The sequence below is a fragment of the Dermochelys coriacea genome, chromosome 1 (assembly GCF_009764565.3).
Source record: "Dermochelys coriacea isolate rDerCor1 chromosome 1, rDerCor1.pri.v4, whole genome shotgun sequence".
In the NCBI taxonomy this organism is placed as follows: domain Eukaryota; kingdom Metazoa; phylum Chordata; order Testudines; family Dermochelyidae; genus Dermochelys; species Dermochelys coriacea.
Window position 1 is genome coordinate 211,005,999 of NC_050068.2, and position 15,114 is coordinate 211,021,112.

Genomic DNA, 15,114 nt, shown 5'->3' on the forward strand with positions numbered 1-15,114 from the left:
TTATGGGAGAGTTTTAGTGAGAGATTAGAATGTTTTTGGGGAGACAGTGGGAACCTCAGCTCGAGGGCATCTCAGAGTCTGGATTACACAGGAGACTTCCACAGGCCTCTTCCTTGTTTTAGGCCCACAGCTGCAAGAAACCAAAGCAGAAAGGCAGCAGTACAATCTAGCAGATGAGATGGGTGAGGGGTAGGGGTGCAAAGCTAGGACAGAGACAGGATCACGTAGCTAGGATGATGGAGCTTCCTGGCTTTATCTGACTAATAATGAAAGGCAGCAAGCGTATCAGAGAGTGTGAGAGAAACGAATCAATAGAGAGATAAAACCTGAGATGGAAGGAGCAGGAGATGGGGTAGGGGAGAGAGTTATAAAATGCTGCAAATCCTACATTCTATACCCGCTATGTATTCACTTTGTGTTGGTGGAAGAGACTGCACAAGATGTAAAGCAATGGTGAATTAGGCCCAAATACAGAAACAGAGATAAGAGACAGAGATCTCTTGTTAATTCTGCCTTGTAATCTGACCACTGACAGCTCTTCCCCATCCTTTTCTGTCTTCCTAGAAACCCTGTTCCCTCTATATTCCGCACTACTGTGGGGAGAGTGTCAGGAAACTGTTAACTCTAGTACCACAGATTCACAGCCTTTCCCCAATAAACGGGCTCAGCATGAGTCCAGTATGATGCTCAAAAGAGCCCCACCCACTTGCCTTGTCTACATTAGGAGTTTACGTGAGATAGCTGTCTCTATTAGCTTGTTCATTGTAAAAACACACCATTTTTCTATCACAGACATGGCCTAGTGAAGATATACCCTTAACTGGGCTTTCTAATCATGTTAAGCTAACTCAATTGAGCTAACACAATAGAAAAACACTATTTTTGCCCATATCCTAAATTAAACCACAAATATTTTTGTCCTTGAACATACATTTGCAGAGTGTCCAGATTAGCCCTTACAAATATGTTAATTACCTCAATATAACTGACAATCAATTAATTTGATGTAAAAATCTAGTGTAGGCATTCCCTGGGGGTGAGGAGCTCCAGGTGAGTTCCATTCCCACCTGTGGGCAGGGTGTATCATAATATATGGTATCACAGTCCTTCTTCAAAAGGAGGTATTTTGTAAAGAAAACAACTACAGACACAAACGGTCTTGCACATTAATTTGAGTCCCAACTTTGTCTCCCTTATTTACCAGGGCTGCTCCCTTTCTGGGACTGTATACAGCACACAGAGTCATCTAGTGGCTGAATAATATACTGCAAGTAAATATATTTTACTATAGGGAATAGGATCTAGTGAGCGAGACCAGAGGGAATTTGGGCCTTTCAGCATTAGAAAGTTGTACCAATTTAACTACGTACCAGTATTGCTAAAGTTGTACAACCCTTTTACTGTTCATGCAATTACATTAGGCTGTGTCTACATTGCCACTTTCAGCGCTTAAACTTTAGTAGTTCAGGGATGTGAAAAAACAACCCCCAAGCAACAAAAGTTTTAGCGCTGAAAAGCGCCAGTATAGACAGTGATTCATTCGGCATGGGGTTTTTTTATCACCAGGAGAGCTATCCCCCGGTGATAAAGCGTGTCTACACTGTCCACGTCATAGCGCTGCCTTGCTGTAATGAGGGCAGTGTAGACATACCCTTAGTATAGAGTTGTGTTATACTATACAAAAAGGGGAATAACTATTACAGATATAAATCATCTTTATACCAGTGTAACTGTGTCTACACTATGGCTTTTATAAACTAAACCTAAATAGCTATACCTATGATTGGAGCCAGTCAGGTGCTCTTGGTGTTGCAAGACAGATAGCTCAGTGGTTTGAGCATTGGCCTGTTAAACACAGGGTTGTGAGTTCAATCCTTGAGGAGACCATTTAAGGATCTGGGGGGCAAAAATTGGGGACTGGTCCTGCTTTGAGCAGGGGGTTGGACTAGATGATCTTCTGAGGTCCCTGGTATTCTATGATTCTATGCCATAAGTACTCCTTTTCTTCTTAAGATCTGTTTCTTTATTTGGTGATGGTGGTTGCTATTAGGACAGGATCGCCTTCTTAACCGCCCAATATTACATGATTTTAATGTAATTTAGATGGAATGTGAGAATGTGACTTTCTGCTTCTTGGCTCACGGCTACTGCTCTCCTAATATGGCTGCAGGAAAAAACCTCAGCCTTACACAGGAAGGAATTTTCCCCCAGGTCAGATTGGCAGTGACCTTGGGGTTTTTTGTTTTTGCCTTCCTCTGTGGCATGTGTGTGCAGTTCAGGCAGGGCTGTCCCTCCCTCTGGTGGTGCCCTACCGCAGCCCCAGCACCTGCACCCTCCCCCGCAGGGAGCAGCCGCTCTGCTGGGGGGCTGGCCCCTCCGCGGGGCGGGGAGGCTGCGTTCAAGGGCTGCAGGGCCCCGGCAGCGGGGGGGGGGGGATTAGCGGGGGGCCTAGCGCTGGCAGCAAGAGTTGGGCCCGCCCCCCACTCACCGGTGGCAGCAGGAAGCAGAGTGACCCAGACCCAGCCTACTCCGCTCCCGCAGCTCCGAGCCCTGTCGCTTGAGGGAGGGAGCTTGGAGGAAGGGGTCAGGCCCGCCCCCACACTCACCAGTGGCGGCGGCGGGAAGCGGAGCAACGCGACTGGGAGCTGGCAGAGCGGAGCGGGCTGGGGCCGGGTCGCTCTGCTTCCTGCCGCCGCCGGTGAGTGCAGGGGCGGGTCTGACCCCTCCTGCCGGTTCCAGCAGCCCCGCTCACCCCGCCGGCTGCATCGCGCGGGGGAGGGGGCTTGGGGGAAGAGGTCGAATGGGGACGGGGGGCTGACTGGGGGATGAGGCTGGCCGCTGGAGCCAGCGCCGTATATGCAGCCTGCAGCTGCCTAGGGCACCATGAAATTTGGTGCCCCAAACTACGTGGTGCCCTACGCAGCTGCATATGCCTAAGCACGGCCCTGTGTGGAGGTCACTTGCCAGAATTACCTGGGTATGTGCCATTTAATCATTTTCCTGACATGGCAGGGAAATCAGGCAGTTGTGCACCTTGGACCCACTCCCTCCTATTCTCTGCCTGTGGCAAAAATAGTCTGCTCTCCTGTGGGCTGTAATATTTTTGTCTAGTTTTGGTTTTTCAGTTTAGTCTGCAGGTGCTGGGTGGTGTTGGTGACCTGTGATATACAGAAGATGATCCGGTGGGCCCTTCTGGCCCTAACCTTTATGACTCCATGACTAAGCGGCGCCTGAGGACGCCTGAGTTCTATTTCCTACTCTGGGAGTGGGTTGATATCTGTCTCTGTTGTTCGGGAGAGGAGTTTTGGTGAATGGGGATTCATTACATTGGTTTAGTTAAGACTAAAGATCTTGGCTCTGTGGGTAAGGTTGCCACCTGCCCAGGTTTTCACAGGATCATCCCTTTTTTGAAGTAGGTGGCCTGGGAAATCAATACAGGTGCTCAGTAAACACTGCCAGCTGGCCAGTTTTGTGGGCTCAGGATCATCCCTGACGTCCTGGTGTTTTGTACCTGAGAGGAAGCCTTGTTTATAGGAAGTTTTTCCTGATACCAATAATATAGAAAGTAAGCAATGTCATCATCATCATAGCTAATCGCTCCCCAAACCACAGCCCAGAGCTGGTGTTATCACTTATTTCAAATAGTTCCTCAGGAGTACAGGCTGTTGACAGAGGGCACTGCATTAGGCAGCATTTAAATGTTTGTCTAGGCTCCCCACATTCACATGTGGGGCCTTTCCTCGGCTTCCGTGTGGTCATATTGTCACCCGTCCAGGCTATGCCCTCCAGCTCTGGCTCAATGTAGAGTACTAGTGCGGGTGCTGAGAGCCATTGAATCAAACTGTAAACCCTGTACAGGGTGGAAACTACTTCAAGCCAACACCCCTAGCTCCAGCACCTCTGGGTACAGCAGTGTTTTGTCTGAGTCCTGGAGGAATCAGGTGCTCTAACAGCATAGACATTTCCCTCCATTTTGTTACTCTGCAGCCTTCTACACCGGCGCTTTGGTGACTGTCAGAGCCAAAGCTCTGCCTGCACGTCAGTCTTTTGGGTGGCGGAACGCGTCCCTGCAGCAGGCGTCTGAGCTCACGCTGCGCTTCCCGTCTCTCCGCGCGCTGCTTTTCCGCGGGCTGGAGCACCCCCCGCAGCGGCCGTACAGCGCCAGTGCCACTCAACCAGCCACAGACACTCGGCCAATGGCAGAGCGGCGGAGGCGGGACCAGCGAGGGAACCCGATTCCTCCTCTCCCCCAGCGGACAGAACCAATGAAGAGAGGAGAAGAGAAAGGTGGTGTGGGCGTGGCTTGCGGCTCTGTGACGTCGGAAACCCGGACGTGGCCTCTCCCGGGAGGGGGTGTACCCTAGAGGAGGGAAAACAGCCCTAGGTAGGGGGAGGCCTGAGCTCCCCGCCGGCAGGTAGGAGCCCGGCTGGGTGGGGCTCACGCGCTGCTCTGCAGCCCGGGGGCGGGCCCACAGGCGGCGTAGGGGCCGGGCCGTGCAGCGCGGGGGCCGGAAACGTCTGCTCTGTCCAGAGTCCTCCTGCCCCGGCCCTTTCTCCTCCCCTGCCCTCTTGTCCCCACAGCGCTGGGCCGGGCGGCATGGCAGCCGAGGTGAAGGTGACGGGGCAGAGCCAGGAGCAGCTCCTGTTGCTGGCCCGGTCGGCTCGCGGGGCGGCCCTGGTCAGCCTCATCCACCAGGTGCTGGAGGCGCCCGGCATCTACGTCTTCGGGGAGCTGCTGGATCTGCCCAACGTCCGAGAGGTGAGCGCCGGCCCCGGAGGCTGGGCTGGCGCGGGCATGGTGCGCTGCCCTGCGGGAGGAGGGCCCCCAGGGCTCGAGTGGTGCGGGCGGAGCTGGGTCAGGTCGCTTCTTGCCAGCCCAGCACAACTCTGAGGCGCTGGTTGGTCAGAATCCCTGGTGTTATCCCGGGAAACTGCGGCTCAGCCTGCTTCCGTAGGTGCTGGAGCTAGGGATGCTGGGGGAGCTGCCCAACTCCTGGCTGAAAGTGGTTTCCATCCTATACAGGGATTGGTTCAATGGCCCTCAGCACCCCACCGGTGCAAATGGTTCCAGCACCCCTAGCTGCTTCCCGAAATCTGCTCCTGCTACTTTAGTGGGGTTTGTTTAGTTTCCCTAAATCCTGTGCTTGGGGCTGTGGAGCATGTTAAGCATCTGCCATTCCACCCCTGGTGCAGCTGTGTTTTGGTGGGTAGCTGAATCAGTCACCGTTACCTAGATTGAAAAACACTTGGGGCCTGTTGGGTGGAAAAAAGCAGGGAAATGGGAGTTGTGTTAGACGTGCCCCACTGTGCCCTGGAACTGGGGATAGGGGTTAGGTTGTAGTGTGCAAAGTTTCATGCTCTTTGTATTGAGTGCTCTTTCTCCCCTGCAGCTGGCTGAAAACGAGTTCTCCTCCGTCTTCCGTCTGCTCACCCTCTTCGCATATGGGACGTATAATGATTATTTGTGTACGTGTGTCATTCTCTTATAACCCCCATAGCCTAGTGCTCCAGGATGTGGGCCAACACCTGCAGCTGTCTCCTAGGAAGCAGGAAAGGTGGATAGGATTGCCAGCTTTCTAATTGCAGAAAACTTTACACCCCTGCCCCTTCTTTGAGGACCCACCCCCTTCATTCCATCCCCCGCCTCCGTCACTTGCTCTCCCCCACCCTTGCGCACTTGCTCATTTTCACTGGGCTGGCTCGGGGTTGGGGTGCAGGAGGGGTGTGGGCTCTGGGGTGGGGCTGGGGATGAGCAATTTGGGGTGCAGGAGGGGGCTCTGAGCTGGGGCTGAGGGGCTTGGGGTATAGGAATTAGCTCTGGGCTGGGGCAGGGGGTTGGGGTGCAGGACAGGGTGTGGGATGTGGCTTCTGGGAGGGAGTTTTGGTGTGGGAGGGGGTTCCAGGCTGGGGCAGGGAATTGAGGTGCAGGAGGAGGTTTGGCATGCAGGCTGCACTTACCTCAGGTGGCAACATGTCACTCTGGCTCCTATGAGGAGAGGTAGCCAGGGGGCTCTGTGCGCTGTCTCCGCCCCTAGGCACCACTCCCACAGCTCCTTTGGGCATAGTTCCCAGCCAGTGAGAGCTGCGGAGCTGGCGCTCAGGACTGAGGCAGCGCATGGAGCACCCATGGTCACCCTTCCCCTTGCAAGCCAGAGGGACATGCTGGCCACTTCCTGGGAGCCTGCCAACGCCACCAACCGGACTTTTTGACTGGAGCTGCCAGGGTCCCTTTCCAAGTAGGTGGTCCATGAAAAATGGACACCTGGCAACCCTAAAGGTGGACAGAGACTAAGAGGAAAAGGGAGAGCAAATAGTACAGGGGCTTCAGGTGGCTAGAAACGCAAAACAGGTCAGGGCATTTTTGGGCATGCATATGCAGAGGCCCCCTCACATTCCAGAGCAGGGAGGGAATAGTTTTTCTCTCTCCAGCTCTAGGGAGACCCCACCTAGGATACTCCTCAGTACTGGACCCTTCAATCCCAGAAAGACAGTGAAATATTGGAGGGAGCTCAAAGAGCTACAGAAATGCTCAGAAGGGGTCCTGCAGGCACCATGGGCTGGTAGATAGGGCATTGACCTAGAACTCAAGATTGGGATTTTATTCTAGGCTCTGCTACTGGACTTACTGGCCTGAGGTCACACAGCCACTCTTCCTGTGTCGTGTCCCTTCCTACTCTTTATTTATCTTGTCTATCTAGACTGGAAGATCATTGTGACAGGAACTGTCTCTTACTATGTTTGTGTGTAGTGGCTCGCACAACGTGAGCCTGATCTTGTTTGGGGTTCTAGATGCTACTGGAATACAAATAACACAGGGTTGAGTTCTGGGCAGAGATTCCGAGAGTTCAATCCTTGTGTTTTGACTTCCTGGCTGTGGTGAGGTGAGGAGCGGTGGGGGAGTGTGTGGGGTGGGTATGAGAACCATCTGCCGTGGTTTGGGGTGTGGACCTTGTGGAGGAGAGGGGATTATTTAGGGATCACCGGAGGAGTAAGGAGCCAGGAGCAGGACTAAGGCAAGGGGAAGGAGCTCAGGAACACTTCCTCCATGCTGAGGGGTGTGTGAGCTTTAGGAGATGCCTTGCCAAAAAAAGGGTACATTAGAAGCTTTGAGGAATGGATGTCGGGCAAAGGACCCTGGGCCAGGGTGAGATGGGACATCTCCAGCTCTAACATCATGCTCTTTTCCCTGAGAGCAGCCGAAGCTGGGAACCTCCCTCCATTGAGCAAGGCTCAGAAGAACAAGCTGAGGCACCTGTCAGTGGTCACTCTGGCTGCCAAGATCAAGGTAATGGCTTCGTTCCCCCACACACCCCTTCCTGTTGGGATCACCCCATACTAACTACCTGTGCTTTCCCCACAGTGCATTCCGTATGCAGTGCTGCTGGAACAGTTGCAGCTGAAGAATGTGCGGCAGCTGGAGGACTTGGTGATTGAGGCCGTGTATGCAGATGTGCTGCGTGGGAGCCTGGACCAGCGTAATCAGCGTCTTGAGGTCGATTACAGCATCGGGCGAGACATCCGCAGGGAGGAGCTAAGCACCATCACCCGCACATTGCAGGAGTGGTGAGGAGGAAGCCCCCAAGGCCAGGCCCCTCTATCCCCCCGACTATAGGAGTGGTGATGAGCCTCTCCTAAGCCCTCTGCATGATGTCAGATTGGTGAGCAGGTGCACACCCTGACACACTGAAGAAGTGATGAGGAAACATCTCCTAACCCCCCCAAGTGTTACAGATGAGATGCTCACAGCCCCCAATGTTGCAGGAGTGAAGAGATTTCAAACCCTTGGAGTCACTGCAACACCTCTAATTGCCTACATGCTGCAGGAATTCTGACAACCCCAGCCTCAGGCAGCCCACAAAATCCCCTGATTTCCGCAGGTAGTGAGGAGACATCTCCAGATATGGGGGAGAATCTCCAGGTTCTCCTGTGTGCTGCTGGAAGAGCGCAGGGGGGCTGTAACCTTCTCAAAGCCCCTGTTGGTGACAAGAGGTTCCTCCCAGCTTACTTTGAAATTCACTGGGCTAAATCTGTCCTCAAACCCTGAGCTCCCCACGTCCCTTCAGTGATTCTGTCAACCCTCCGAGCCCCGCCATCATTCCCAGTGCAGCCTGCCTTCCTCCCTCATTTTCCTTACTGGGGGCTTACTGCTTCTATGCCCTTCCTTATCAGATGCATTCATCTCTTCTTAGACACTTGTTGATGCCCCCAAGGTGTAGATACCTGTGCCATCCCCTGATTCCCCACTGCAGTGCCTTTGTGTGGAACTGTCCAGCCTGCTCACCTTTGTCTCTCCTCTGCAGGTGCCTGGGCTGTGAGGTTGTCCTGTCGGGGATTGAGGAGCAGGTTAGCCGAGCCAATCAACATAAAGAGCAACAGCTGGGCCTAAAGCAGCAGATAGAGAGTGAGGTGAGTGTGCCGATGCAGAACAGCGAGTTCTCCTGATCTGGGGCTGGATTGGAATCAGTGCCTTACAGATGAAAGGCCTTATATTCCATACCTGAGGCAGCCCTTATATGCCATATCCCTTCATTAAGGCTGCAAGTCTGTCATGGAAATCACAGTTTCTGTGACTTCTGCAGTGGCCAGTGTGCCTGGCTTAGGGGGCAGTTCAGGCAGTCACATCGGCTGCTGTTGGGGCAGTCTCGGGCCACCGCACCCTTCCCCACCCCACCCAAGCAGTAGCAGAATTTGGGTTTGGGAGGAGGCAGAGGGTTGGGGCATCAGGACAGGGTGAGGCAGGCTCTGGGTGGCACTTACCTGCTGGGCTCCCTGGAAGCAGTGACATCCCCCTCGCTCTGCTGCTAGGTGGAGGAGTGGCCAGGCAGCTCTGCATGCTACCTCCTCCTGCAGGCACTGCCCCCGCAGCTCCCATTGGCCAGCAGGGGTCCTGGGCCACTCACTGCCACCCACCCCCACCTCCTAGCACCTGGGCTGCCTTCCCACGTGCCCCTGGGCACCCCCCCCCCCGCCACCCCAAGTTTTAGTCCAGGGTATATAGTAAAAGTTATGGACAGGTCACAGCCATGAATTTTTGTTTACTGCCCATGATCTGTCTGTGACTTTTTTACTAAAAATACCCGTGACTAAAACATAGCCTTACTCTTCAACAGGACCCTCTGGAAGTTCAGGCCTGAGGAGGGTCATTGTGTAGCGAGACGCCACCCCATAATACAAAGCTCTCGAGGGATGCTATGATATTTCTCTTTAGATTGACCTGTATTGCAAACTTAACTCTAGTTTAACATGCCTTTTCCTTGAGAATGTCCTTTGTTCTTGCTTTCCAACCCTGGCAGGTGGCAAATCTGAAGAAGACAATTAAAGTGACGACAGCAGCAGCTGCAGCAGCCACATCCCAGGATCCAGAGCAGCATCTGACAGAGCTCAGGGAGCCAGCTCCTGGCACCAACCAGCGCCAGGCCAGCAAGAAAGCTTCTAAGGCCAAAGGGTGAGGAGCAGCCGCAGCTGAGCATGACCCCTCTCCATGTGTATTGGGGGTGGGAGTCTCCGGGGCCTTTGTTTCAGGGCAATAACTCTTCCTTCACACGCATACTATGTCAGGCTTAGTGCCAGCGGAGCTCTGCACCCCAGTCATCCGGAGTGAATCTCTGAGATCCTCGATTTTGAGGCAATACACCTCCTTTGTGGTGGCACCCATCCCCAGCTGAGAATCACAGCCACTTCTTCTCATGTGCCTTGGGCAAGGAGGTGGGGGTGAGTCCATGGGCCTCTTGCTCCGTTCTGAGATTTTGTTTCTTTCTCTGCAGGCTCCGGGGCAGCGCAAAGATCTGGTCTAAATCAAACTAGCTGGATCTCTGAACTCCTGGGAGGGTGAGAGGGAGAAAGCAGGGTTAAAAAGCAGGTGTCCTGAGTGTGACACTTCTCTGCTCATCCCCAGCATCTGTCTGTCCAACTAGTTCTTCTACACGTTTGTTCTTTCCCATCTGCTCTATGCTTCTCTCTCTCCTCCATCCCCTAGCAATCTCTCCCACTTCTCCATTGCCATCTTTTACCACCTTAGCTCTTCTGTTTCTCGTCTCTCTTGCCCTGTCCTTTGACAGGTAAATTTAAAGAGCCATAGGACTAACTCCGTTTCAGTCACCTTAGCGCCAGAATATCATGGAAGCCTGGAAGGAACTTGCACTGGTGCTCAGCAGCCATTTTGGATCTGTGGGATCCTGGAACAATTTTGCTCCAAAGTTTAGCTGCCATCCTGATTTTGTTTTTTGTTTTGCTGGGTGCGGATCAGTGTTTTTGTGGGGGATTGTTTAAAAATATAAATCATATATATATATATAAAGAACAAACACAAAACAATAAAAGGTAGATGTGTGCACATATCTATATAAACTTTTCCTCCTGAGGTGTTGTCTCACAATGTTGGGGGAAGTTTGATGCAGATGCCTGAAATCCCAAAGCAGCCAATGGTAGTGGAGAGACCCCATCTCGCCAATAGGAGGTGGTCAGTTGACCCAACTGGAATTTGTTTTCCATCCAGTGCAAGAAAAGGACAGAGGCTTTCTAATACCTTGGGGGATATGCGGTGGGGATAGGGTGTTGGAGAGGCCCTTGCCTCTCATTCCCCAGCTGAGGGTGCAGTGCACTTATTCAGCAGGGTGTGAGTCACTCATCCATGGCTGTAAAATCAGCAATGCTCCTGTTTCTGCAGATATAACTGAGGATGGGGAAGAGAACATTCTCTTTCATGGATGCCATAGGCTGACCTTGGAAACAGGGAAGGATTAATAGATTAGTAATTTATTCTGACCTGCATAACAGAGGAAATAGGATTTCTGCATGTGATTCCTGCATCAAGTAGGTAACTTCTGGTTGAGCTAAACCATATTAACTTCACCGAAACTTTAACATACAGTTGAAGTTTCCCAGCAGTCTCATATGCCCTTCCAGAATGTCTAGTCGAGCCACATTATACCTTTTGAAAACCAGGAAATAGTGTGTACCTTAACTCTTCATCTCCGCAACCGTCTCTGATATCTATTCCTGCCGCAGAGCTGGCAATAGCCACTCTGAATATTTCATAAAGGGTGTGTGTGCGTGCCTATATCATAATAAACAGCCATGAAGGACTATGAGAAGGTGCCATTGTTTATGTTGTGTTCTAATGGCCTGAACTCCAGCATTTAGCTGTATGTACACAAACTGACTTTACTGTGCCAGGTGTAGTCATGTTGAATAACAGAGGGATTAGTTGGAGCACATTGGCAGAGCTGTCACTGTGATATGAGGAGAGGTGCCACATGAGGCTTGAGAGGTCAGGTATTTCTCATTTCAGCACTGAGTTCTGTAGGTTGTCAGCGGTGATGTGCAGGGACCTACTTGCCATGGGGATTGTCAGTGATGTCCTACATGACTGTGGTCTCCAGGCCTTAGACAGGGGTAAGTGAAGGCAATGTCTCAGGAGTCCTTGGGATAAGGGTGAAGAGCTGGTAACTTTTAGCAAGTCTTGGGTGGTTTGTGTGGAGTAGGCTCAATGTTTGAGTGTAGGCCAGGGGTAGGTAGCTCCTGTTTGCTGTGCCTAGCCTAAACCTGAGCTTCGCCTTAGCAAACAGAAGATGTTAGACGTTTTCCTGCAGTGCCACATGCTCTGTTCTCAAAGTGCCTTTACAGAAAACTAGACAGTGTGGTAGTATGTGCATTGAAGGATGCCCCAACATGCCAACAAGGAAACCACAATCTTAACTGTGCTGTCCTGGCTTTCAGAGGTTTGAGTTTAGCTGAACTCCATGTTCTGGAAGCGTGCGAGACATAAGTAGGCAATCTTAACTCTGCATTAATGAAGTTGTGCAGCAGTGAATTTCCTTGGGTTTTGGTTTGCTTAATTTGTCAGCACCCTGTGTACCACAACTCAGCTCTCCCCCTCCACTGCTTCTGGCTCCCTAGTAATGAGTAATCCAGCTGTAGAAAGTACTGGGTGCACATTAGTCTAGTCACTGCCCCAGCATCGTATCCTAGTCTCCCATCTCTGCGTGTTCAGCACAACCTGGTCCTCCCTGCTCAGCCTTCCTCCCCAAAGTTTGGGGAGCCAGACAGAGGATGCAGGGATTAACATGGAGTCAGGGGGAGCATGTTTTGAAGAGGGACAGAAACAGGGAGATATGGATGGGGGGGCACTGAACCCCTCCACCCACACCTGATTCCACCTGCACTGTTCTGACCTCCCCTTTTCCCCTAGAAGCAGCAGCAGCAAGGGGAAGGGTGAGCCTGGTGTGGAGAGCAGGGCTGGGTTCCTTCCCTGGAGGGGAAGGTACTCAACTGCTTCCCCCTTTCCTCCCACAGTTTTGCTCTGTCAGCACTTCTGAGCTCTCAGGGAGCAATGGTCCCTTTTGAAGATGATCCCTTATTTGGTGAGATTTTAGGAAAAAACTAAAACTCAGTTCTTCATCTAACCAGTCATCATCAAACTGGATTTTGATTGTTGTGTGTGGATGATTTATAGATTCCAAGGCCAGCAGGGACCCTTGGATCATCTAGTCTGACCTGTAGATCACAGGCCATAAGATTTTACCCAGTTACCCCTCTAGTTAGTCAAATCATTTACATTTGGTTAAAGCATATTTTCTCAGCTGTGGGATTTTGATCCTTTTTGCTAAAAGGAGTATGCTGGCCCTGCACTAGGGCTGTACTCTAGCATGGAAAGGGGGCAAAGCTCATCCATTCCCTCACCTTTCCATTACCTGCTTCCCTTAGTGTTCCCTAGTGCTGCACCAAAGGAAGCTATAAGAATTTGAAAATATGAGCAGCTCATTGAAGTGGAGGTCTCTGTATCAGGAACTCCTTGACCAAATGATCCACCAACTTGCATCCTTTTGATCACACTGAGTTTCCTTGCTCAGAAGATGAGTCATGATTACCTTACCCTAACCAGGTTTCAGAGTAGCAGCCGTGTTAGTCTGTATTTGCAAAAAGAAGAGTACTTGTGGCATCTTAGAGACTAACAAATTTATTTGAGCATAAGTTTTTGTGAGCTACAGCTCACTTCATCGGATGCATTCGGTGGAAAATACAGTGGGGAGATTTATATACACGCACACAGAGAACATGATACAATAGGTTTTATCATACACACTGTAAGGACAGGTTTCAGAGTAGCAGCCGTGTTAGTCTGTATTCGCAAAAAGAAAAGGAGTACTTGTGGCACCTTAGAGACTAACAAATTTATTAGAGCATATCCGATGAAGTGAGCTGTAGCTCACGAAAGCTTATGCTCTAATAAATTTGTTAGTCTCTAAGGTGCCACAAGTACTCCTTTTCTTTTTACTGTAAGGACAGTGATCACTTAAGATGAGCTATTACCAGCAGGAAGGGGGGAGGAGGAAAACCTTTTATGGTGATGATCAAGGTGGGCCATTTCCAGCAGTTAACAAGAACATATGAGGAACAGTGGGGATGGGATGGGGGGGAGAAATAACATGGGGAAATAGCTTTACTTTGTGTAATGACCCATCCACTCCCAGTCTCTATTCAAGCCTAAGTTAATTGTTTGCAAATTAATTCCAATTCAGCAGTCTCTCGTTGGAGTCTGTTTTTGAAGTCTTTTTGTTGAAGGATAGCCACTCTCAGGTCTGTAATCGAGTGACCGGAGAGACTGAAGTGTTCTCCAACTGGTTTTTGAAAGTTATAATTCTTGACGTCTGATTTGTGTCCATTCATTCTTTTACGTAGAGACTGTCCAGTTTGTCCAATGTACATGGCAAAGGGTCATTGCTGGCACATGATGGCATATATCACATTGGTAGATGTGCAGGTGAACGAGCCTCTGATAGTGTGGCTGATGTGATTAGGCCCTATGATGGTGTCCCCTGAATAGATATGTGGACACAGTTGGCAATGGGCTTTGTTGCAAGGATAGGTTCCTGGGTTAGTGGTTCTGTTGTGTGGTTGCTGGTGAGTATTTGCTTCAGGTTGGGGGGCTGTCTGTAAGCAAGGACTGGCCTGTCTCCCAAGATCTGTGAGAGTGATGGCTCGTCCTTCAGGATAGGTTGTAGATCCTTGATGATGCGTTGGAGAGGTTTTAGTTGGGGGCTGAAGGTGATGGCTAGTGGCGTTCTGTTATTTTCTTTGTTGGGCCTGTCCTGTAGTAGGTGACTTCTGGGTACTCTTCTGGCTCTGTCAATCCGTTTCTTCACTTCAGCAGGTGGGTATTGTAGTTGTAAGAATGCATGATAGAGATCTTGTAGGTGTTTGTCTCTGTCTGAGGGGTTGGAGCAAATGCGGTTATATCGTAGAGTTTGGCTGTAGACAATGGATCGTGCGGTGTGATCTGGATGAAAGCTAGAGGCATGTAGGTAGGAATAGCGGTCAGTAGGTTTCCGATACAGGGTGATGTTTATGTGACCATCGCTGATTAGCACCATAGTGTCCAGGAAGTGGATCTCTTGTGTGGACTGGTCCAGGCTCAGGTTGATGGTGGGATGGAAATTGTTGAAATCATGGTGGAATTCCTCAAGGGCTTCTTTTCCATGGGTCCAGATGATGACGATGTCATCAATGTAGCTCAAGTAGAGTAGAGGCATTAGGGGACGAGAGCTGAGGAAGCGTTGTTCTAAGTCAGCCATAAAAGTTGGCATACTGTGGGGCCATGCAGGTACCCATCACAGTGCCGCTGATTTGAAGGTATACATTGTCCCCAAATGTGAAATAGTTATGAGTGAGGACAAAGTTACAAAGTTCAGCCACCAGTCACCACCGTGATCATAATGGATCACAGCTAAATATGTGTCAACAGTGTAACACTGTTACAGAAAAAGAGAAAATCATTCTGGGATGTATTAGCAGGAGTGTTGTAAGCAAGACACAAGAAGTAACTCTTCTGCGCTACTCCATACTAATTAGGCCTCAAATGGAGTAGTGTGTCCACTTCTGGATGCCACATTTCAGAAAAAGTCCAGAGAAGAGCAACAAAAAAGATTAAAGGTCATGTTTTCTAGATCTATGAGGGAAGATTGAGAAAATTGGGTTTGTTTAGGCTGGAGAAGAGAAGACTGAGGGGGGACATAACAGTTTTCAAGTACATAAAAGGTTATTAAATGGAGGAGGGAGAAAAATTGTTCTCTTTAACCTGTGAGGATAGGACAAGAAGCAATGGGCTTAAATTGC

General features: G+C 50.6%; 2 protein-coding genes across 2 annotated transcripts; both read left to right on the top strand.

Annotated features, from left to right (window-relative positions):
• Nucleotides 1–1,545: 1,545 nt before the first annotated feature.
• Nucleotides 1,546–4,364, top strand: LOC122458273. Its single transcript, XM_043506077.1, has 3 exons — nucleotides 1,546–1,627; nucleotides 2,345–2,698; nucleotides 3,988–4,364. Exons 1-3 carry the CDS (start codon nucleotides 1,546–1,548, stop codon nucleotides 4,362–4,364), a joined length of 813 nt encoding a protein of 270 aa, XP_043362012.1.
• On the top strand, nucleotides 4,277–10,352 carry COPS7A (COP9 signalosome subunit 7A). Its single transcript, XM_038379236.2, has 8 exons — nucleotides 4,277–4,415; nucleotides 4,582–4,759; nucleotides 5,391–5,466; nucleotides 7,197–7,285; nucleotides 7,361–7,563; nucleotides 8,301–8,406; nucleotides 9,294–9,445; nucleotides 9,765–10,352. The coding sequence occupies exons 2-8, from the start codon at nucleotides 4,598–4,600 to the stop codon at nucleotides 9,802–9,804; spliced, it is 828 nt and encodes a 275-aa protein (XP_038235164.1). The 5' UTR covers nucleotides 4,277–4,415; nucleotides 4,582–4,597; the 3' UTR covers nucleotides 9,805–10,352.
• The last annotated feature ends 4,762 nt before the right edge of the window (nucleotides 10,353–15,114 follow it).